At 43.4% G+C, this 24,244-nt stretch overlaps 1 protein-coding gene across 1 annotated transcript in view; it reads left to right on the top strand.

The window, feature by feature from the left end:
* The window catches only part of LOC307142845 (bactericidal permeability-increasing protein-like), a 282,251-nt gene extending 258,251 nt beyond the window's left edge, over window positions 1-24,000 (top strand). The window contains exons 15-16 of the mRNA XM_079843979.1: window positions 23,636-23,712; window positions 23,858-24,000. Of these exons, the coding sequence (XP_079700105.1) occupies window positions 23,636-23,712; window positions 23,858-23,899 (119 nt within the window). The 3' untranslated portion in view covers window positions 23,900-24,000. The remainder of the gene's footprint in view (window positions 1-23,635; window positions 23,713-23,857) is intronic.
* Window positions 24,001-24,244: the final 244 nt, after the last annotated feature.

Genomic DNA, 24,244 nt, shown 5'->3' with positions numbered 1-24,244 from the left:
CCAACCCACCCACCCACCATTAACGTTGCCGTGATAACCCGCAGCAAGCAAACAATTCCTGCGACGGTCCCAACATCACAGCCGCTTACGCTGGCTCCACAAATTTCCAACAACGACATAGCTGACATGCAAGCCTCTGACACTGCCATACAAGCTATGCTAAACCACCTCTCAGACCCCTCTAACCACCCTGTCACAGCGTCTGAATTCACTGCTGCTTTAGGCCTCAGACAACTGCATGACGTCAAACACATGCTGCGTGTGAAAGACAACATTCTGTGGTATGCCCCTGATGACCTCACAGCGCTAAGGCTTGTGGTGTCACATTGTCAAAGGGGGGTCATGCTAATGTATGCCCACGATGCACCATGTGCTGGACACCACAGTACCAGAGCCACTTACGAGACACTGAAACAAGTGGCATACTGGCCTGGCATGCAGCAAGACGTGGCAGAATATGTCAGAGAGTGCCTGGTTTGCTGCCAATTCCAACCAGCAAACTCAAACCATAGAGCCCCACATGCAACGCAGAGGAGTCAAATTCCATGGTCAGACCTCCAAATAGACTGGGTAGGACCCCTGCCCAGATCAACGAGGGGCAACTGATACTTCCTCACGGTTGTGTGCCAGTTCACCAGTGGGTAGAGTGTCTTCCAGCACCCAACAACACTGCCCAGACCACGGCACACCTCTTGATGAACCACATCTTCTCCAGGTTCGGACTGCCACTTAAAGTGAACTCGGACAGAGCCACTCACTTTACAGCTGAGATCATGCAGCAGGTTTGGAAACTCCTGGGAGTACAAGCTCAACTACACATCAGCCACCACCCAATCTCGTCCGGCCAGGTGGAACGAACGAATCGGACTGTGGTCAGCATGCTGAGAAAGTATGTGTCTGCCAACCAGAAAGATTGGGATGTGAAACTTCCATTGGTGCTCATGGCCATCAGAGCCACCCCACATGAATCAACTCATGTGTCTCCCTTTGACCTAATAACTGGGAGGCCAAATACCTTCTGTATCAAACAGGAGACTCCAGCCTTTTCACAGCCTACACCACTCACCAGTACCTTGACGAACAACACCGGCACCTGAGAACAACCTTTACTTTCGCCCAACAACAGCTTCAAAAGAGTGCCGAAGGCCGGAAAGCATATTATGACCGGAAAGCGTCACACCAGGAACTAGATGTAGGCGACAGGGTCTGGTATTATAGCTTCGTCCAGCTGCCCCGGACAGCCGCCCATCGGCTGTCAAATAAATTTCTGCCTCACTGGACAGGTCCTTATGAGATTGTGGACAAACTCTCCCCGGTTGCGTACCGAATCAAACTAAGCCGGGGACAGGAAGAGACAATTTTCAAATGGGTCCACTGCCATCAAGTCAAAAGACATGTGGCTACTGGCAGAGAAAGACAGGGAGGGGCCAATGCAAGCTAAACTCTGTTGCAGTCCTTACCGCACGAAAACTGTCCTGACCAACCAAGGATTTTCCTTGCTGAACGCCCTCTCTCCCCATTTCTCTTTCACTCTCTCTTTCCTGTACCAGGATGCTGCTGTGGCTCACTGTCCTGTGCCTCCAGTTCACCAGAGGATGACTACAACCAGATATCCTGTCACCGGGTCCGGCATCAGGCATTGTACTTAGGGGACAACCCGGACTTCTGATCACCAACTCCAGGACCCACACCCAGAAACTGTATGTTCAACTGGACCCTTGCAACGTCTACCAAGCACACTATCCCCGCACCATTACACAGTACAACTGGGCAGGTCTGCGGTGGACAGACGATGCCCTCGCTCACGCAGAAGCCGACGTCAAGCACATGCTCACCCAACTGGGAAAGATGACAGTCACGCAAGCAGAGCTAAGTGGACACAACCGCCGCACCAAACGGTTCCTGTGAGCTTTGCTCTGAGCCGCCGCTTCCGTCGGAACACTGTTCAACATTGGCATGTCTAGCGTCAACGCAGTGAGCCTAGCCACTGTAAGGCGGCATGTAGCCGAAATCGAGACTGAGATCCCACAGCTGAGAGAACAGGTCGCAACACAGAGTGCAACCCTGCAGACCATCGGCAAATCAATGAAAGGCACTGTGGTGGTTCTCAATACTCATAGTGTCCTGCTGAACCAAACTGTGAACTCAATGAGGCAACTGTTTTCAGTTTCCCAAAATTATTTTGCCCAAACTCAGCTGGTCACAGCCCTGATGACAGACTAGAGATGGCGAGGCTTCGTGAAGCACTGAAACAGTTGAAGCAAATGTGCCATATTGTTTCGAAGCTTCAAATCGATCTGACACCCGTCTCTACGGTGACACCTAGTGGTCACTTGCATGTGTTGATCTGAAATAACCTTGACAATGATCCAATGATCCATTAACATCTGTCTGACAACTACATGATCTTGGTTTTGTAACCTGTAGCCTCCTCATTGTGAATAACTATAGTTTTTTTTTTTACATGAAAAAGGAACATTAATAAAATAAATAAAGCCACAATGTGTCACATTTGTTACATACCATTTTTTATCAAAAATATTATTTGCTCTACAGTTGAAGGACTTAGCCGACTTCTTTTTTTACAAATAATTTTTCCAGCCTTTGAAAAAAATCCTCTCACAAGGGACACTTGTTGCTGGCATGCACAAATATTTTTTTAGCAAGTTCATACAGATGAGGGAAAATCACTGCTATCACAAAATCACTGCTATCACAAAATCTCTCTCCTCTCACAAAAACTCACGAGGTGAAGATGGATTAACTTCACTTTTAAACTGTGGGGAATTAGGTTCATACAGATGTGTGACTGTGTGATTTGTTCCCGCTTTCAATCAAACGCAGTTTCGACAGGCGCCACCTGATGAAACACTTGAAGCCTCATTTAGCCATCGTCACGTGACATGGGTGTTTTGAATCACAGTTCGGAGCAGTGTTTCGAAACATCTGCGCTTCGGGATCTCGACAAAGCACCGAAACATCAGTTTCGTGTCAGCCATCTCTATGACAGACATGCTGCGGGAGGTGAGCTCCTCCATTGACAGTTTAGCCATGGGCAGGATTCCACCGTACCTGGTACCCTTGAGCCTTGTACAAACAGTGCTGGCCTCCGCCACTACCAGCCCAGCTGATCCTCTTCAAGCACATACCCTATTCTCTGGGTAGTGCCATCCCCTTGCACGTCGACCCTGAGCAAAATGAGGTGGCCTTTCTCCTGAATCTACCCATCGTCGAATCAAACAACATCTACAGACTCAAGGACATGGTCAATGTCGGGTTTTGGCAAGGTAACACCCATATCAAGATACACACCCCCGATGTAGTGGCCTATCACGACAGCAACACACAGCTGTACCTGGCCCCAAACCTGCGTATGTGTACTTTGACCAAGGACATTCATTACCTCTGCCCTAGCAAGTCATTCCTCAGAGACAACACTGAAGGAATCTGCGGGTTGCAGCCTATGAGAATCAACACCCGTTGCCCTGCCGAGGCCACGTCTCGCACCCAAGTCATTGAAACTCGAGCTGAGATCGTGGGTGAGTGGTGACTCGTCAACACTCCCACTCGTACGGCCACCCTGACTTACGATCAGCATGACACTGCCACCTGCATCAGCCTGCCCAACCAGAGTATGTGGATTCAAGTACCAAAAGGTGCCATCCTCCACCTCGATGATCTGGCATTGTACCACCTCCCTAGTGAAGAGTACTGGTCAGAGCTGAAAATCCCATCCTTCTTCAAGAATCACAACTTCACTCTAGATCCAGAACTGGAACTGAAGATTGAGGAAAGGGGGTCCCAGCTCATTGACATTACTCCCATCGACATTGCCCTCCAAACACTGTCCCGGCTGCCCATCCTGACCAACTCCCCTGTTGTCTAAGCTTGGACCGCCGCCGACACAGCTCTTTGCCTCTCTACGGCAGTAGGCTACACCCTGACACTGGGCCTGGCCTTCATCCTGTTCAAGAGGGTCCACGAGATGTGAGAGTCCATGACCAAGAACACGGTTGCTCTCCCCCTAGGTTTCAAACGAAACTCATGGAAAAGAGGTACCAAGACAGAGACCATGCCAAACCTAATCGAGATGGACTCTCAGCCTAAGGAACCAAAGGCTGAGAACAATTAGAAACCACCTGCCACTCGACCATGAGAAACCACCTGCCACTCGACCATCATGATCCATCTGCCATCCGACCAAAACGAGGACTGTAATCTGAAAATGTCACACGGACTTCGTCAGATGAAAAGGGGGACTGTAGCATCTGGGGTCTCCTTGGACAGGATCAAAGAGGAGTCGTTTCCATGCTCTTATCTTTCATAGCTCTGCATAAAAATTAAGGTCCTTGCTCCAATGGTTAACTGTCTCATTGTCTCCTTTGTGACCTGGCCGAAGTATAGCAGACAACACCGTTAGGGTCCTGTTAGAACTTCAATCAGACCCCCCCCCCCCCACTTAGACAGAGAGTGGCCTGAAACTCATCCCAATACACACATACACAAACCTTTTATTTATTTAGCCTTTAATTAAACTATCACATATAATATATGTGTAACACAGGAACAGTTCATCCCTCCACCAGAGGGAGCCATCACCTGAGTTCTAGTGACACTTCCTGTTTGTAGTCTCACTTCCTGTTTATAGCTTTATAAGCCATGTGCCTCTATGAACACATTGCGAAGGAAGACACCGACAGGGTTTCCGACAGGTGACGGTAGGCAGGCTGGTGACGAGCAAACGTGTTGTGTGTTTTGGCGGAAAATTTGAAAGATAGTAAGAAGGAAGTAAAATGGAAGAAGACTCAGACGGGTTAGATATGGATGGAAGTATGTTGTCATGGGATACATTTCAAAGGGAAAACATTCCAAAGCGGAAAAACTCAGGATCTGCAAAAGAAATCGAAGATAGCGAAGATATGGCATTAGCAGTGCAAGCTGTGAGTAAAAAGAAGAAGAAAAAGAAAAAGGTATCACAGATTAGTAGTGGAGATGGTAATTTGTCAAATGAAGAAACAAATAGAGATGTGTATAAAGTAATGATGACCTTTGAGAAATCATCAGGAAAGCACATGCATCCTATTGGGTTATCTAAGGCAATAAACAAAGAAGTTGGTGTTGTAGATATGGCTCAATGTTTAGGGCAGGGAAGAGTTCTGATCATTGTCAAAGATGTTGGCCAACGAAATAGGTTGTTAAAACTTAAAGATCTAAACGGGGAGAAGATATCAGCCCGAGAGATAGGTAGTAATAGTAATGTAAAAGGTGTCATAGTAGGAATTCCGTTGGACATTACTATGGAAGAAATTAAAGAAAACGTGAGAGGGGGAAATGTGATAAATGCAAGAAGACTATTCCAAAATAAAGAGGGACAGAGACAAGAAAGTTTGTCTATTTTACTGACATTTGAAGGAAGAATGCCAGAAAAAGTCCAGTTGGGATATCTAAGTTATACAGTAAGGGAATTTATTCCAAAACCGCTAAGATGTTTCAAATGTCAACGTATAGGTCATGTAGCTGCAGTATGTCGAGGTAAAATGAGATGTGCAAGGTGTGGAGATGAGCATGAGTATAATAAATGCCCAGAAAATGCAGTGATTAAATGTTGTAATTGTGGAGGTCCTCATAGTGCAGCATATGGGGGATGTAAAGTGCAGATGGAAGCAAGAGAAGTTCAAAAGTATAAAACAGGAAACAAAGTAAGCTATGCAGAAGCTTTAAAAACATGCAGACACAGAAATACCAAGCAGAAAGAAATGAGGGTCAGAAACAATCAAGAAGACAGTGAATTGTCAAGTATACAGAATTCAGATCATGTGGATAAGAATGGTGGAAAAGAAGAGAGAAGTAATGGCAGTCATCAATGCCCGATAAGGGAAGACTCATTAATAATGTCAAATGAGAATTTTCTGGCTTTTATTATCAAGGTTATCAATGTTACCGCCATGTTGTCGAGCAGATCAGATAAGATGAAAGTAGTTCCCATTCAGTCGGTCACGTTCGACGTACGTCAGACGTACCAACGAATTGGGATCACTTCAGGGAGCCCCTATCAGCTTCGAGATATAGAGAACAGGCCAATGGGCCATTGGCGTGCAAGATTTGCATCTCGCGCTCCGCCCCGCGCCGCGGGTATAAACAGGAAGCGAGAGCGAATGCACGCTGTCATTCACTTCGGAGCCAAACGGCGTTGATGAAGCAAGACTGCTTTTCTAAAAGAGAGCCTATCTGCAAGAGAGATGCTCCAGAGAACGAGAAGGACGCTCTGTGTTGGCGAAAAGGCACAATCAGCGCGACCGCATGTTCACCGCTGCATCAGCATAACAAACTGCTGTTCTCACAGCAACTGTCGGTTTGGTGAGGGCGTTTGTTTCAGTGAGCGCAAACACAGGACTGCACTTACCACCTGTGTGTTGCCGCGGTCTTCCCCTGGGTGCTTCAGCACTGGTTAAAGAGCGTTTCCTCACAAAAGAGCAACATGGGTGTGACACTGCGTCTTTTTCAAGACGTCATTCCACTCGTGCGTTTCTGGATGCGGTTGTTTCCTGTCCTGACGGCCACGATCCCTCTCGCATAAACATGTTGAGACTGTGTTCGTGGGTGATCCATGTTCTCTCAGGGGAACGGGATCACGACGACGCGCTGGTCATCTCACCTTCCGCGTGAGGGTTTGAGTTTTCAGCGCGCCGTGTGCCATCTGGCTGCCGGGTGACAGCGCGGGTTGCCACGGCAACTCAGCGCGCGCCACTCGGCACCTCCGATGCGCGGTCGAGACTATGATGCCTCAAACGGGGTTGAGTCCCTTCGCTTATACCCCGATCTAGTCTCTTTTCTGGTGCACCAGAGGGGGGACTATTTTGGCTGATAAGCCTGGGTGACCTGAGGATTACAGTGAGGCTTCCCCGCCGCGTACATCTCTGTGGGCCCCTCACTCCTCTATCGCATCACAAGCATATTGAGACTGTGTTCGTGGGTGGTCCACGTCGGCGCGCTGTTCGTCTTGCCTTTTTCATGAGGGCTTGAGTGTTCAGCGCGCCGTTTGCCGTCTCACGGCCACGCCCACTGTCTCACGTGTCTGCTGGTAGCTTACAGATGGGATTGCTGGTCCTTAAAAGGGGACCTAGCATTTCATTTGGGGCTCTAGCAGAGGACAGATGTCAATCGCTGCATCTGAGAGAGGGCTGTTATGTGTTGAAAATTAAGATGATGCTGAGATTCCCACCGTAATAGTGGCTCGTGCTGAATCAGATTCATACTTGACAGCCATGCTTTCCCGGATGGCTGAGGCATAGTTCAACGCGTAAATCGCCTTGCCTGCCCCATGCCTTTTCTCGGATGTGCATTGGAAGGCTTTGGCATTGTGGAACTATTGGTGCCAAAATATGGAACACCAATAGGGCCATAATCTGTATAAAGTTTTCCTCTCTCTCACTACCCTCATCGGTGGGGTGGCAGTGCCACTGGCAGGCCACCTCCGCCCTGCTTAGTGCACGAGGGTAGTTCTGAGCCGATGTTGAGCTGCGCACAGCACTGGCCCTTGGCTAGACGATGTCCACCCTGGTCCAGAAACACCATTGACCCGGATTTGGTCTCGAACTGTTCTTCCCCGGAGGAGGGCCGGGTGGAAAACCATTAGTAATTCTGTTCCACCACTGATGTTAAAAACAGCCAGTGGTACCCAAATAAAAAAAAAGAGCAGTTCCAATACTCCCTGTCTCGGGAGTTCAGGAATGGCAGCGTGTGATGCTACAAAGCCTCGCCGCTTTCATTCCCCTCCCCACAAGAGGGCGAGAATGGCAGTGTGTGACGCTACAAAGCCTTGCCACTCTCATTCCCCTCTTCTCAGCGGTGCGTGGACAACAGTGCGCAACGTTATGCCTCGCCACGCTTGTTCCCCGCTGAGGAAGGAGGTGAGGCAGACCGTGTGCAACGCTACAAAGCCTTGCCACGCTCAGCCCCTCCTTCATTTGGGAGCGCGCTTGGCGGTGGTCGACGCTCCCATGCCTCGCCACCCTCACACGCCTCTCCCTTCGCCAGCAGGGGGCGCCAGCTGTGGGAACGCACTCAAGCGGCCTCCCCACACTCGCACGCCCCCTCCGCGGACGCAGGTAAGTGTTGCACAGCACACTCAGATCCCACTTCGGGCCGCTTCCAGTCGGATCCCTGCATTCCGCGTCGCTGCCCCGCTGCGGGTACGTCTGTGGTTAATCCCCTTGCTCGGTGTCTGGAAGCCTGGCTAGAGCTTCCCAGCCCGTCTCGGGGCCGTACCATCAGACTCGGCTATGCGATTCAGTTCGCCCGGCGTCCCCCTAAGTTTGGGGGCGTTGACTTCCCAGTAGCGAAGGAGAACGCCCCCGTGCTCCGGGCGGAGATCGCAGTCCTACTGGCGAAGGACGCGATGGAGCCGGTCCCTCCAGCCGATATGTGGTCCGGGTTCTACAGCCCGTAATTCATTGTACCCAAGAAAGGCGGCGGGTTATGGCCGGTCTTGGACCTGCGATTCCTGAACCGGTCCCTTCACAGGCTGCCGTTCAGAATGCTAATGCAGAAGCGCATCTTCAGGTGCATCCGTCCCCAAGATTGGTTTGCAGCGATCGACCTGAAGGACGCGTACTTTCATTCTCGATTCCCCTCGACCGGCCCTTTCTGCGCTTCGCGTTCGAGGGACGGGCATGTCAGTACCGCGTCTTGCCCTTCGGCCTGTCCCTGTCGCCCGTGTCTTTACGAAGGTTGCGGAGGTGGCCATTGCCCCCATGAGAGAGCATGGTGTTCGCATTCTCAACTACCTCGACGACTGGCTGATCCTTGCCCTGTCGTGAGAGCAGTTGTGCGAACACAGGGACAAGGTGCTCAGTCATCTCAGCCAGTTGGGACTTCGGGTCAACTGGGAGAAGAGCAAACTCTGTCCCAGGATCTCTTTTCTCGGTATGGAGATAGACTCGGTCGCCATGACAGCGCGCCTCACAGAGGAGCGCGTCCAGTCAGTGTTGAACTGCTTGAATTCGTTCAAAGGCAGGACAGCGGTACCACTGAAACATTTTCAGAGGCTCCTGGGGCATTTGGCATCCGCAGCCGCAGTATACGCGCTCGGATTGCTTCATATGAGACCGCTTCAACGCTGGCTCCACGATTGAGTCCCGAGATGGGCGTGGCACAGCGGTTCCCTCCGTGTCCAAGTGACTCCGAGGTGCCGCCAAACCTTCGGCCCATGGTCGGACCCTTTGTTTCTACGGGCGGGAGTTCCCCTAGAACAAGTGTCCAGGCACTCCGTTGTCTCCACGGATGCCTCATCCACGGGTTGGGGTGCCACATACAACGGGCTTGTAGTTTCGGGTCTGTGGACGGGGCCTCAACTGCAATGGCATATCAATTGCCTCGAGTTGTTAGCAGTTCGTCTTGCACTCAGCCGCTTCAAAGTTCCGCTCAGAGGCAAGCACGTTCTGGTCCGTACGGACAACACTGCGACCGTTGCGTACGTCAAAAAACAGGCCTGTTCTCTATATCTCGAAGCTGATAGGGGCTCCCTGAAGTGATCCCAATTCGTCGGTACGTCCGACGTACGTCTCCGTTCCCTCCTTCAGGGAACGTGGGTTACCATACGTAACCGAGACGTTTTGGAGGCAGCATCAGAATTCTTGGGAATATCAGGAATAACATTTCAAAGGATTCATGAAATCCTTTCTCGGTCAGCAGGTCAGGAGGCCTCTCAGTTGTCTAATTAGCCTGATGGTAATAAGTGTAATAAGTGTATTACAGCAAATGGGCAAGAATTTAAGAAGTTTATTATTGAGTTAAATTATAGACCAAGTGTGATATGTGTGCAAGAAACATGGCTTAAAACACATTTGCAGTTTAAGTTATATGGGTATAATTCCGTTCGGAAGGATAGGAAGGAGGCACAAGGTGGAGGGGTAGCAACATTTATTCAAGAAGGGTTGCCATATAGAGTTATTAATGATGTTAATGAGTTAGAATGTATAGGTATAGAAGTATATTATCAAGGAGGATCAATTGAGATCTTTAATTTCTATAATCCATGCAACAAAATTTAATTAGAGGCACTTAATAAAGTTGGTGGAAATATTGGGAAAAGGGAGATGTGGTGTGGAGATTTTAATGCTTATAATTGGTTATGGGGTAGTGAAGAAATAGATTCTAATGGGGAAACGGTGGAGCAGTTTATGGAGGACAGGTCGTTGGTCTGTTTAAATAATGGAGAAGGAACTAGGTATAATATAAATAAGAATAAGTTATCAAGTATAGATCTAACTATGATCTCAAGTGTGATGGCAGAAAGATGTGACTGGGGTGTGATTAAGGATACTACTATTGGAAGCGATCATTTTCCTATATTGTGTAATATTAATATTAATAGATTGAGAATAGAATATAATTTGCAAGGGAAATGGTTGTATGAAAAGGCAGATTGGGAAGCATTTAATAATTATTGTGAAATGAATATAAAGGTTGTGAATGAAGAGTCAGTAGAATCATTTTGTAATTCTTTATCAGGATTGATTCTAGAAGCAGCAACATTAAATATACCTAGAAGGAGAGGGGGGAAGACAATAAGGAATATACCATGGTGGACAGAAGAGTGCAGTGAAGTAATAAAGAAGAGGAATATCTTACTCAAACAATTAAGGAAAAATATGACAATGAATAATCTTTTGGAATATAAGAGAGCTAGAGCAAATGCAAGGAGAGTTATAAAGGCAGCTAAGAAAGAAGGATGGAGGAATTTTTGTTCAACTATAGGAAAGGATACATCATTGGATAAAATATGGAATATGATAAGAAATATGAGCGGAAAGGGTAAAAAGAGTTTTCAAATTCCAGTTCTAATAGAAAATAATGAAACTGCAATATTGGATCTAGACAAAGCAAATTTCTTGGGGAAAAAATTAGAAAAATGTCATAACTTGGAGCTAGATGAGAAATATGAAGAAAGTAGAAGAATTATGATGGAAAGAAATCAGGGTATTATGGAGAAGAAAAATGATAGTGACAGCTTTCTAGATATGGAGTTTACAATCAAAGACAATCAGAGATCTTTACAAAGTTGTGCTAATACTGCACCTGGTCAGGACAATCTAAGTTATGCGATGTTTAAACATGTATCAGAGGAAGTTTTAAATGTAATTATTAAGTTGTATAATAAGATATGGAATGAAGGGATAATTCCAAGGTCATGGAAGCAGGCAATAGTAATGCCAATCTTGAAACCAGGGAAAGACCCAAGTTCACCTGGAAGTTACCGTCCAATTTCATTGACGTCAAATTTATGTAAGTTGATGGAAAAGATGATAGTTAAACGTATGTCATATGATTTAGAACAGAAAGGGAAATATAGTGTATATCAATGTGGTTTCAGGAGGGGAAGATCTACAATGGATGCCTTAATTAAAATAAGTAATGAGATAGAGAAAACCATGAGTATGAAAGAAGTTATGGCGGTAGTATATTTTGATATAGAAAAAGCTTATGATACAGTATGGAGAGAAGGTTTGTTAATCAAAGCGGCTAAAATGGGAGTAACTGGGAAAGTATATAATTGGTTATTGCAATTTTTATTTGAGAGAACATTTAGAGTTCAAGTGGGAGCAAGTCGATCAGATGTATTTCATGCAGAAAATGGTATACCTCAAGGCAGTGTAATTAGCCCTTTGCTATTTAATGTTATGATTAATTATATTTTTGATAATGTAGGGATGGATATAGGATGTGCGTTATATGCAGATGATGGTGCAATATGGAAGAGGGGAAGAAATATCTCGCAAGTGGTATCCAGTATGCAGAAATCTATTTAAAAGGTTGAGGAATGGTCAATAAAATGGAGATTTAAAATGTCAGTAAGTTAATCATGTTGTATGTTTTATACTAGGTATTTTATACTAGGTATGAAAAGGAAAATCCAAGGAAAATATGAATTGAAGTTATATGATAAAGTGTTAGTGCAGGTTAATACATTTAAATATCTAGGAGTGTGGTTTGATAGTAGATATAACTGGAAAAAGCATATAGATTAAATTGAGAATAAATGTAGAAAGACATTAATGAGGGCAATGAGGGCTATAGCTAGCAAAGAGTGGGGAGCAGAACGAGTAGCATTGTTGTCATTATATCAAGCTTTAATTAGATCAGTGCTGGATTATGGTTGTATGATTTATGGTGCGGCATCAAGGACGCTTTTAAATCGGCTGGACAAGATACAGTATAGAGCGCTCAGAATATGTTTAGAAGCTGTGAAGTCAACTCCTATTAATGCCCTGTTGGTTGAAGCAAATGAAATACCATTAGAATTGAGAAGAATTAAATTATCTTTAATTTATTGGAAGTACATTAAGAGTTTTGTGGGAAATCATATTGTTAAAGATGTATTAAGTAATTGTTGGGAATATGTTAATAATAAAGGAAAAGGATTTGGTTGGGAAATAAATTATGTTGCAGATAAATTCCAGATTGTAGAGATTGAAAGTAATATGTCACCTGTAATGGTTAAGATACCTTCTTGGATTTTTCCAGATGTTGTAATAGATTTGGAAATATTAGAAGAAGTAAGAGATTGGGAGGAAGCAGTGGTGGTAGCAGTTAATGTTAGAAAGCATCTACATCGGAAACATTATGAAAGTCTCCACATTTTTACTGATGGGTCAAAGGATCCTAACTCAGGAATTACAGGAATAGGAATTTATATACCGGTGTTTAATGTAAAAATATCAAAAAGGCTAACTGATAATCTATCAGTATACTCTGCAGAGATGAGTGCTATCATCATAGGTTTATCATGGGTGGACGAAATAAGGCCTGATAGAGTAGTGATATGTTCTGATTCAGCATCCGCGTTAAATTCATTAGATTCACAGGAGTCAGTTAGAGTAGATTTAATTAATGAGATTTATATGCTTTTATTCCAAGTGAGAAGGAAAGGAGGGATAGTTGGATTTTGTTGGGTTCCAGCACATAAAGGAGATAACGGAAATGAAGTTGCTGATGAGCTAGCAAAAAAGGCGTTGGAAAGAGATTCAATTGATGTGAGGGTACCTCTAGGTAAAGGAGAAGTTAAATCGATTATCAAAAAAAATATTAAAGGAAAATGACAGGAAATCTGGGATAAGGACATGAAGGGCAGACATTTGTATAAAATTAGGAAATATGTAGAGTCTAATAAGAGAATAAGGGGAAGAAATAGGAAGGAAGAGGTAATGTTAACAAGATTAAGGCTTGGTCATTCAGGATTAAATGCAACATTAGCTTTAGTAGGAGTGCACGAGAGTGGTTTATGTGAATTTTGTAAGGAAAAAGAAACAGTAGAACATGTAACGTCATTGTAGGAAATATATTCAGGAGAGAACAGAATTAATGGAGTATCTTAGTAATAATGGACAAAAGGATTTAGATTTGGGGTATATATTAGGAGTAGAGGTTAATAGAGATAGTTTAGGGTATAGGGTTTTAATGTAATATATATATAGTACAGGAATAGTTTATAGGATTTAAAATGTATTTAAGGGTAGTTTGATTTAGCAGGGTTCTGTGTATGGGCTGGAGGAGCTGGAGACGCAGCGTCAGCTTATACCGGAATTCTGTTTTTTTTTATTTTATTTTTTTTTATGGAACAGTAGGTGGCGGTATGTGCTCAGTTCACCAGTCCGCCAATAAACGAAAGAAGAAGAAGAACACATTGTGAAGTATTGCCAGTTTTCTGCCTTGCCAAGCGTTTACTATTGCTATTGTCTTTGTTAATGTTCTGACCCTCTTGCCTGTTTACCGGATCTCTGCCTATCATTTGGAATTCGTTTGCTGTCTGCCTGCCCAGTATTGTTGCTGAACCTTGCCTGGACTTTGACTACGCCTCTTGCCTGTCGTCTTGCACTGTTTGATCATTTGTTTGTTCCTTCCTAATAAATTACCTCTGCAACATGGATTCTGATCCGACTCCAGCTATGGCTTCGTTACAGAATACTTCGCCTGACCTGAATCCAGCAGAGGTTACCCAGCTCAGAGCCAGGATTGCTTATCAAGGTGATGTACTGCATGATTTACAAGAACAACATGTGAATCTTCAAGCCACTAATGAACATCTGACACGTTATATCCAGTCCATGCCTTCCCCACGCCCTGACACGGTAAGACTGGCACTGCCAGAAAAGTTTGATGGATCTGCAGACAAATGCAAAGGGTTTCTGAGGCAGTGTTCCATATATTTCAGTCACCAATCCGACTCCTTTAACCAAGAAACAGCTAAATGTGCCTTCATGATGAGTTTACTGACTGGCAAGGCGTTGGAGTGGGCCACAGCAGTTTGGGATAATGATGAACAAATGCGCAAGTCCTTCACGTATTTCTCCCAACAGATTAGGGAAGTTTTTGAATACCCTGCAGGGGGTAGAGACATTTCTGTGCAGTTGTTACATTTACGGCAGGGGAAATTATGTGCAGCTGACTATGCAGTACAATTTCGCACCTTAGCCGCACAAAGCGGGTGGAATGATGTTGCTCTCAAGTCAGTTTTCCGTGAAGGTTTAAATTCCACACTACAAGCTGAGCTGGCATGCAAGGATGACTCGTTAACTTTGTCTGAGTACATTACACTGACCATAAAAATAGACAATCTCATGCGCAATCGGCCTCGGCCCAGTGCATTCAGGCATTTCTCTACTACTGCCTCATCTCCTGTTACTTCATTAGCTGTACCGGTAGAACCCATGCAAATCGGACGTGCAAGGGTGCCTGAGGAGGAACGCCAACGCAGACAAGATGAGGGATTATGTTTCTATTGTGGCCAACCCGGACATCTTTGTAACGCATGCCCAAGTAGGGCCAGAGTCCCAGCTGGATCCTCTCAAGGGGTGAGCATCACTTTTGATTCAGTTTCCAGTAAAAATGTTGCTCTTCCAGTGACAATTTTTACTAAAGATAACCAATCATGTGTTCCAGCGCTAGTGATTCAGGAGCGGCATTGAACCTCATTCATCATCAGACAGTCACCAGATTTAATATCCCTACAATACCATGTAATCAACCCATCCGTATCACAGCAGTAGATAATGCACCCACAGGCACCGGGCAGATTACCCATAAAACAATCCCTATCCAGATCCAAGTTGGACTTTTCCATGTTGAAACCATAATACTCTGTCATCATGTCTCCTCGTCACCCCATTATACTAGGTTACCCATGGTTGGTACTCCATGACCCACTGATCTCGTGGAAAGAAGGGGAATTGCTACGGTGGTCACAATTCTGTCAAGAGCATTGTCTATCCACCAGGTCCGTAGTACCATGCCTGACCACAAGTGTGGAGAGCCCCCAGACTAACATTCATACTCGCATCCCCAGGGAGTATTCTGAACTCATCGAGGTATTTAGTAAAGAAAAGGCCACCCAATTACCACCCCACCGACCGTGGGATTGTGCCATAGACCTGCTACCAAATTCCACCCCAAATTCCACCCAATTACCACCCCACCGCCCGTGGGACTGTGCCATAAACCTGCTACCAAATTCAGTTTTTCAGTCACTTGTCAATGAAATTTTCAGAGACCTTCTCAACAGCTGTGTGATCGTCTACATTGATGATATCCTTATTTACTCGAAGACCAGGGATGAACACATTCAACAAGTCAAGACAGTGCTCAAACGTCTCCTCCACCATCAACTATATGTGAAGGCGGAAAAGTGTGAGTTTCATACCACCACCATAACCTTCTTAGGCTATAACATCAGCCCCAAGGGAGTAGAGATGGATGAGTCCAAGATCAAGGCGGTCACTGAGTGGCCAGCTCCCACAACCATCAAGGAGCTACAAAGATTTCTTGGGTTTGCAAACTTTTATAGACGATTTATAAGGAACTACAGCACTGTTGCAGCCCCTCTCACTACATTACTCAGGGGAAGACCTAAGAAGTTGACATGGCCAGAGAATGCACAGAATGCTTTTAACAGACTCAAGTCCTGCTTCACCACTGCTCCCATCTTAAAACTTCCAGATCCAGGCCTCCCATTCATAGTAGAAGTGGATGCTTCTGACATCGGCATCGGAGCTGTACTTTCCCAGCGTCATGGTTCTCCAGGTAAACTCCACCCATGTGCCTTTTTCTCTAGAAAGCTCACCCCTGCAGAAATTAATTACGATGTGGGAAACAAGGAATTGCTGTCCATCAAGTCTGCTCTAGAGGTGTGGAGACACTGGTTGGAGGGATCCAGGTACCCATTTCAAGTCATCACAGACCACAAGAACTTGGAATATATCAAGAATGCCAAGAGAATGAATCCACGACAGGCCAGGTGGGAGCTTTTCTTTATCAGATTCAATTTCACAGTTACTTATCGGCCAGGCAGCAAGAATAGCAAAGCAGATGCCCTTTCTCGAAGACATGACACAGCACGTTCAACAACTCACCCCGAGTCCATTCTGCCACAGTCTGTCATCCTTGCACCCATTCGTTGGGACCTTATGGAAGAGATCCATCGTGGACAACAAGATGAACCATCACCATCAGAATGTCCCTCCAATAGGCAGTATGTACCCCAAAATCTTAGACAGAGGGTCTTGCAGTGGGTGCACACTTCTCTAGGTTCTGGTTACCCAGGAATTCAAATAACTACAACGCTGGTACGTAACTCTTTCTGGTTGCCCACTCTTCACCATGATGTGACTGAAAATGTCAATGCCTGCCATGTCTGTGCACAAGTTAGAACTCCGCGGCAACTCCCTGCAGGGCTGTTGGAACCTCTGCCCATCCCTCAACGACCATGGTCCAACTTGGCAATAGACTTCATCACTGATCTCCCCAATTCCAATGGTTTCACTACCATCTGTGTCATAGTTGATCGTTTTTCTAAGTCATGTCGTTTGATCCCCAGGAAAGGTCTACCCACAGCCATGGAGACGGCAGAGGCTATGTTCAACCAGGTTTTCAGGGTGTATGGACTCCCTGATGACATTGTCACTGACCGGGGACCACAGTTCACCTCACGGGTATGGAAGGCCTTTCATCGTCATTTAAATATCAATGTCAGTTTAACCTCTGGCTATCACCCTCAGGCCAATGGTCAAGTGGAAAGAGTGAACCAGGAGATTGGACGCTACTTGCGCTCCTACTGTAGTCGTGAACAGCATCAGTGGCGCACTTTCCTGCCATGGGTTGAGTATGCCCAAAACTCCCTCACACATTCATCCACAGGACTAACCCCGTTTCAGTGTGTTCTGGGTTATCAACCGCCACTGTTCCCTTGGTAGGGAGAACCATCAGAGATGGTTCTGGTGGATGACTGGATTAGAAGGAGTGAGAGGGTGTGGGACAGCGCACATGTCCGGCTTCAACAAGCTACCAGGAGACAGAAAATTACGGCCGACCGTAGGAGGCGTCCCCACCCCGATTACCAGCCTGGCCAGATGGTATGGCTTTCCACGAGGGATCTACGTCTGCGGCTACCTAGCAGGAAGCTCAGTCCAAGGTATGTGGGTCCCTTTAAGATACTAAGACAAATCAACCCCGTTACCTATAGACTAGAGCTTCCTGCTGATTATCGCATCTCCCCTTCCTTCCATGTGTCCCTCCTGAAACCTGCACCTTCTGAAACTATGACTACTGAATCTACACCACCCCCACCATTGAAGATCGAGGGATCCGCTGCCTATCTCGTCCGGGAGATCCTAGATTCCAGAAGGAGGGCTAATCGGTTACATTACCTTGTGGACTGGGAGGGATATGGTCCTGAGGAGAGATCCTGGGTAATAGCCTCAGACATTCTGGATCCCTCACTCGTCAGTGACTTCCATCGTAATCACCCAGACTGACCGGCACCCAGACCTAGGGGACGGCCCAGGAAAAGAACACCTGGAGGTGTTCCTAGAGGGGGGAAATCTGTAACACTTCAGCCCAGGAACAGTTCATCCCTCCACCAGAGGGAGCCATCACCTGAGTTCTAGTGACACTTCCTGTTTGTAGTCTCACTTCCTGTTTGTAGCTTTATAAGCCATGTGCCTCTATGAACACATTGCGAAGTATTGCCAGTTTTCTGCCTTACCAAGCGTTTACTATTGCTATTGTCTTTGTTAATGTTCTGACCCTCTTGCCTGTTTACCGGATCTTCTCTCTGCCTATCGTTTGGAATTCATTTGCTGTCTGCCTGCCCAGTATTGTTGCTGAACCCTGCCTGGACTTTGACTACACCTTTTGCCTGTCGTCTTGCACTGTTTGATCATTTGTTTGTTCCTTCCCAATAAATTACCTCTGCAACATGGATTCTGATCCGACTCCAGCTATGGCTTCGTTACAATATGATGATTCCTTTGTATAAGCATGTTCTCTACACTATATCCTACAAAGTATGTGTGTGTGTGATGTTAAAGTCATCTTAAATGCTTGTAATAATTTGTAAAGACTGTATACTGCTTTTATGCCGCCAAACCGAAGCTTGTTTGGTATCTAAATGTTCCTTGCTCTTTTCCCTAACCAATGTTTAATGTGACCACACCCACGCGCGCGCAAAGTGATTCGTATGCAAATCATCCACGAGGAAGGAACGCAAACCTGTAAAGCCCCCCATCACCTCAAAACAAAGACTCTTCATCATTCTTATGCTTTTCATCGAGTTTGGAAGACGCGCTGTGAGTTTACCTTGGATTTACCCTGATTTTAACATGAGAATTTTCAAGGTAGGCCTAAAACATTTCTTCTCACTTACAGTATATTAGCGTTATTGATGCATAAACTTCAAATAGGTTATTAGTTGAACTATTGCCAGACTAAAAATTGTGAAATCAACGGAAACATGTTGAAATATGAAATAGCTAGGCAACCTTTCAATGCTAAATAAAGATGCACGTACAGCATGGGGATATTTTTATGCTCTATAATATTAAACACCGCATGATATAAAAGTAGGGTTGCCAACTGTCCCGTATTAGCCGGGAGGTCCCGTTTATTGGGCCTAAATGTCCCGTACATGACTGTTCCGTTTATTGACTGCTACGCTGATGTAACCACTGACTAAGCTGTTCACATATGTTGCTTCTTTTGCACGCTCAAGTTCGTTATTTTAAATGTAGACGCGCGACAAGCATGCTCAAATAGAGAGACTAATTAGTTTTCGTTCATCTTGCAATGTCCCTGTTTGCCTTTTTGCCCTGAATGTCTCTTTTGAACTATTTTTTACCACAGCTCTGTGTTGTTTTCATGGTTTAGGTTACACTATCGTTCAAAAGTTTTAGATTTTCTAATGTTTAAAAAAAAAAAAAAAAAGTCTTCTGCTTAACAAGGCTGCATTTATTTGATCAAAAATACAGCAAAAACCGTAATATTAACAGTAATATTAAAATAATTGTTTTCTATTTGGATATATTTTTAAAATGTAATTTATTCTGGTCTTCAGTTTCACATGATCCTTCAGAAATTACTGTAATATGCTGATTTGCTGCTCAAGAAACATTTCTGATTATTATGAATGTTGAAATCAGTTGTGTACATTTTTTTCAGGATTCTTTGATGAATGGAAAGTTTAAAACAACAGCATTTATCTGAAATAGAAATCTATTGTAACATTATACACTACCATTCAAAAGTTTGGGCTGAGTAAGAGTTTTTTTTTTTTTTTTTTAAGAAATTCACAAAGACGCCTTTATATTAATTAAAAAAACAGTAAAGACATTTATAATGTTACAAAATCTTTTTTATTTCAGATAAATGTTATTCTTTTGAACTTCCCTCTGGGTTAAATCTTTGATTTATCAAAGAATCCTGAAAAAAATACACAACTGTTTTCAACAATCATAATGATAAGAATTGTTGTTGAGCATATATATATATCAAATCATCATATGAGAATGATTTGTGAAGGTTCATGTGACACTGAAGACTGGAGTAATGATGATAAATTCAGCTTTTATCACAGGAATAAAATACACTTTACAATATATTCACATAAAACACATTTATTTTAAATTGTAAAAATATTTCACAATATTACTGTTTTTACTACAACCCCAAATCAGAAAAAGTTGGGACAGTATGGAAAAAAAAGTGATTTCTAAATTTACTTTGACTTGTATTTCATTGCAGACAATATGAACAAAAAATCTTTCATGTATTCTCTGGTCAACTTCATGTAATTTGTAAATATGCATCCTTTCCTGTCATTCAGACCTGCAACACATTTCAAAAAAAGTTGGGACAGTAAAGCATTTACCACTTTGTAATGTTGCCATTCCTTTTCACAACACTTAAAAGACGTTTAGGGACTGAAGACACCAAGTGATGAAGTGTTTCAGGTGTAATTTTGTCCCATTCTTCCTGCAAACAAGTCTTAAGGTGGGCAACAGGGGTCTTTGTTGTCGCATTTTGCGCTTCAAAATGCGCCACACATTCTCTATTGGAGACAGGTCAGGACTGCAGGCAGGCCAGTCAAGTACCCGTACCCTCTTCCTCCACAGCCAGGACTTTGTAATGTGTGCAGAATATGGTTTTGCATTGTCTTGTTGAAATATGCATGGACGTCCCTGGAAAAGATGTCTTCTTGAAGGCAGCATATTATGCTCCAAAATCTCTATGTACTTTTCAGCAATAATGGTGCCTTCACAGAAGTGCAAGTTACCTTTGCCAAGGGCACTGACACAACCCCATACCATTACAGACCCTGGCTTTTGGACTTGTTGCTGGTAACAGTCTGGATGATCCTTTTCTTCTTTGGTCCAGAGCACACGGCGTCCATTCCTCCCAAAAAATACCTGAAATACTGATTCATCTGACCACAGTACACGTTTCCACTGTGTGATGGTCCATCCCAGATGCCTCCGAGCCCAGAGAAGTCGACGGCGCTTCTGGACACTGTTAACATAGGGCTTCCTTTTGGCACAGTACAGTTTTAACTGGCATTTGTGTATGTAACTACGTATTCTGGTACTTGACAAAGGTTTGCCAAAGTAGTCCTGAGCCCATGTGGTGATATCGCTTATAGATAAATGACGATTCTTGATGCAGTGCTGCCTGAGGGATCGGAGATTACGGTTGTTCAGCTTAGGCTTGCGCCCTTGTCCTTTACGCACTGAAATTCCTCCAGATTCCTTGAATCTTTTATTTATGTTATGCACTGTTGAATGTGAAATATCCAAATCGCTTCCTATCTTTCTTTGAGGAACATTGTTTTTAAACATTTCAATAATTTTCTCACGTATTCACATCATTATTTAACCATTTTACCTCATTACTAGCTCTAAATTGCTCCTGTCCCAACTTTTTTGAAATGTGTTGCAGGTCTGAATGACAGGAAAGGATGCATATTTACAAATGACATGAAGTTGACCAGACAAAACGTGAAATATTTTGTGTTCAAATTGTCTGCAATGAAATACAAGTCAAAGTAAATTTAGAAATCACTTCTTTTTTTTATTTGCGTTTTCCATACTGTCCCAACTTTTTCTGATTTGGGGTTTATATTTGGGGTTGTATCCAGCCTTGGTTAGCAGAAGAGACTTATTTAAAAAAAAAAAAATTTAAATAAAAAAAAGAACTAAACCTTTTGAACGGTACGTGTAGGTCTAAAGTCTTTATGTAAAGAAAATGTATTGTCAGATTACTTCTTTTAAATTAAATGTTATTTTGTGAATAAGCTACAAACAATACATTCATTCATTAAGTCTCCTCACATTCATTATAGTTCCCTCTGGCACATTCCTCACTGATATTCCCAGGGGAGGGGTCGTTGACGCCTCAGGTGTGAATCACTGCATTATTCATGTTGATCCACACCCCATACAGCCATTCTGACAATAAGTGTCTTACAAAAGTTAAATGACTATATGGTTTTGTATGAATGAGTGATCAAAATGGCTTTCACATTGTTTTGAAGAAACATCCCGTTCTGAAAAGCCTTGTGAACAAATGTTTAAAGTGTATTAGATGGCCTTATTTCAGAGACTTAACATTTCAGTTTTTTTCAAAAACTGCGCATAAACATTATTTTCTCAAAACTACAAACTTTTATGTACATGTTGCTCACATATTATTGTAGCCCTGTTTGTGCTGAATACAGTGTACTTAGATTTTAGCCATTAATATGCTTTAAAGCAACTGAAAAAAACACAAATGTCAGAGCTTGTCAAAACTTCTTCAGGGCCACAAAATAGCCTTAGGGTCCTAAGGTTTAAGTTGATATTCATTCCTGGCTCTCTGTGGTTACTTGTTTGTGAATGCCATTCCTCTATCCTTTCTCTATTTCTCTTCATTCTCTTTCATTACTTTTCGTTATCCTGTATATACATGTATTCTTTATTAGTCATATGTAATCGTAGTATCAATTATTAAAACCATTGTATCCACGTTTGATTGTCATTGTTGCCGCTCACAAAACATAAGTCACTTTAATGTTTAGATCTTGCTACAAACCTGCATTAATATCTAGTTCAGAAAGTTATTCTTCGTGGCAGAAGGATAATCTTTCTTAAGATTTGATAAGAAAGAATAAAACTTTGTGAGAGTTGATAAAGATTGTACTGTTGGTTTGTTAGGCGAACAGATCAGTTGGATTTGAGTTAATTCTTTAAAAGTTATTCTGTAGCCTCTTGATTTGGCATATATATTCGTAGTTAACTGCAATCCATTGTGGTTAACTGTGTATGTATATTGTACAAATACTTAGGCTGGGTATTTCCCTTTTGGGTAATTTAGCGATTTATGATTTGATCATAACCCTTTATGATTAATCATAGATAACTAAATATTAATGCCCATAATTCCCTATTGAGCTAGTTTAAATGTATTATTATATGTAGCCGAGTTGCTACAGTAAATTTTACTCCACGCAACAATGCAAAAAAAACAAACAAGTGTGAGCGTGTTATGGGCTATATGACATGTTATAGCCAGATATGACAGCGCTACTGAAGCACGCATCGCCGCAGACAAGCAGCTGAGTAACTACCGTAAGTAAAGTTGTAGATGCTCAATCTACAATCATATTCATCTTACCAGTGCTGTTGCCACGCGCTCTCCTAATGCAGTCTTTGATTTTGAAAATTAGCTGATGATTAATAAAATGCAGCTCATATCTGTTGTTTTCGGTGACGTGAACTCCAATAAATCTGCATATAGTGCAGGAATTGTAGATCCGATTTATATCCGTTTTGCGGAGATACATTTATGTGCCCAAGTGTAAATTAAATCGTTTGATAAATACTCACAGATATTTACACACAGCGTGTGTGTTCTCCAGGTCGTGCTTACCAGGTTGTTCATAAAAGCCGAAATGTGCCCAGATGTCGGCTTTTAAAGTAGTTGGAGCATTTTAATTACTCACACTCGCGTCTCGTCTCCCTCTGCCATTGTATGCTACCACGACAAAGCAGGTACGCAACAAATGACGTCAGAAAAGAATCAGTACATTTTAATCGGTTATGGTCTATTACTGAACCGATACCAAATCGTCCTCGTCTGCATCGTGATGCATCGAAGAAACGATTAATTTCATCACCCCTAGGTAAAAAGCAATGCTAACCTCACCTCTAAATTATAATTGTGAAATGTTCCTTTACCCAGAGTTAAAAGCGGGGTTTAGAACGACAACAACCCAGGGTTAAGTGTAGTGTGAAAAGCCATAGAGATGTTATTTAATCATGGACTTCCCTCTCAGCTCGTTTACAGGAAGGTTACCCACTTCCTGCCATTGGAAAGATGCAGCTTGAAAACAGTCAACTCCAGGTTTTGAAGGTTTGCATTAGTGTGATACTATTTTGCATACTGCCCATCTGGTGTTGTAATAATAATAATAATAACATTAACATTAATAATAATAAGTATAATAATTAGTATATTGTAATAATTTACTGTTTTATTTTCTATTTTTTTTGCACAGGACTACTTGTTGATTGGAACAGATGTTCAATTCATGGGATAAATTTCACCTGATTTAGTGAAGAATTTTATATAAATAAGATTTACTACTGAAGACAATATGTTTTTAAAGGTGATTTTTAAAATAAATAATTTACATCTTTTAAATTTCGATTTGAATTCACACAAACTCTATGGAAATACTCTATGGGAATTGGGTGGGGGGTGGAGGTTGGTCTCCAATATGGTACCCTGAGCACGTTTATTTGTAAGTGGCTAGCCCAGGGCTTCTCAAACCTGTCATCCTTGCATATTTTGTATGACTGCCTTATTGGACACACCCATTTCAGGTCATGCAGTCTCTACAAACAAGGTAATGAGTTGAATCAGGTGTGGTAGATGAGGGAGA

This window comes from Gobio gobio, assembly GCF_949357685.1.
Source record: "Gobio gobio genome assembly, chromosome: 19".
NCBI classification, from domain to species: domain Eukaryota; kingdom Metazoa; phylum Chordata; class Actinopteri; order Cypriniformes; family Gobionidae; genus Gobio; species Gobio gobio.
The sequence above is the reverse complement of the archived record's forward strand: the minus strand, read 5'-3'. Positions and strand labels throughout refer to the sequence as shown.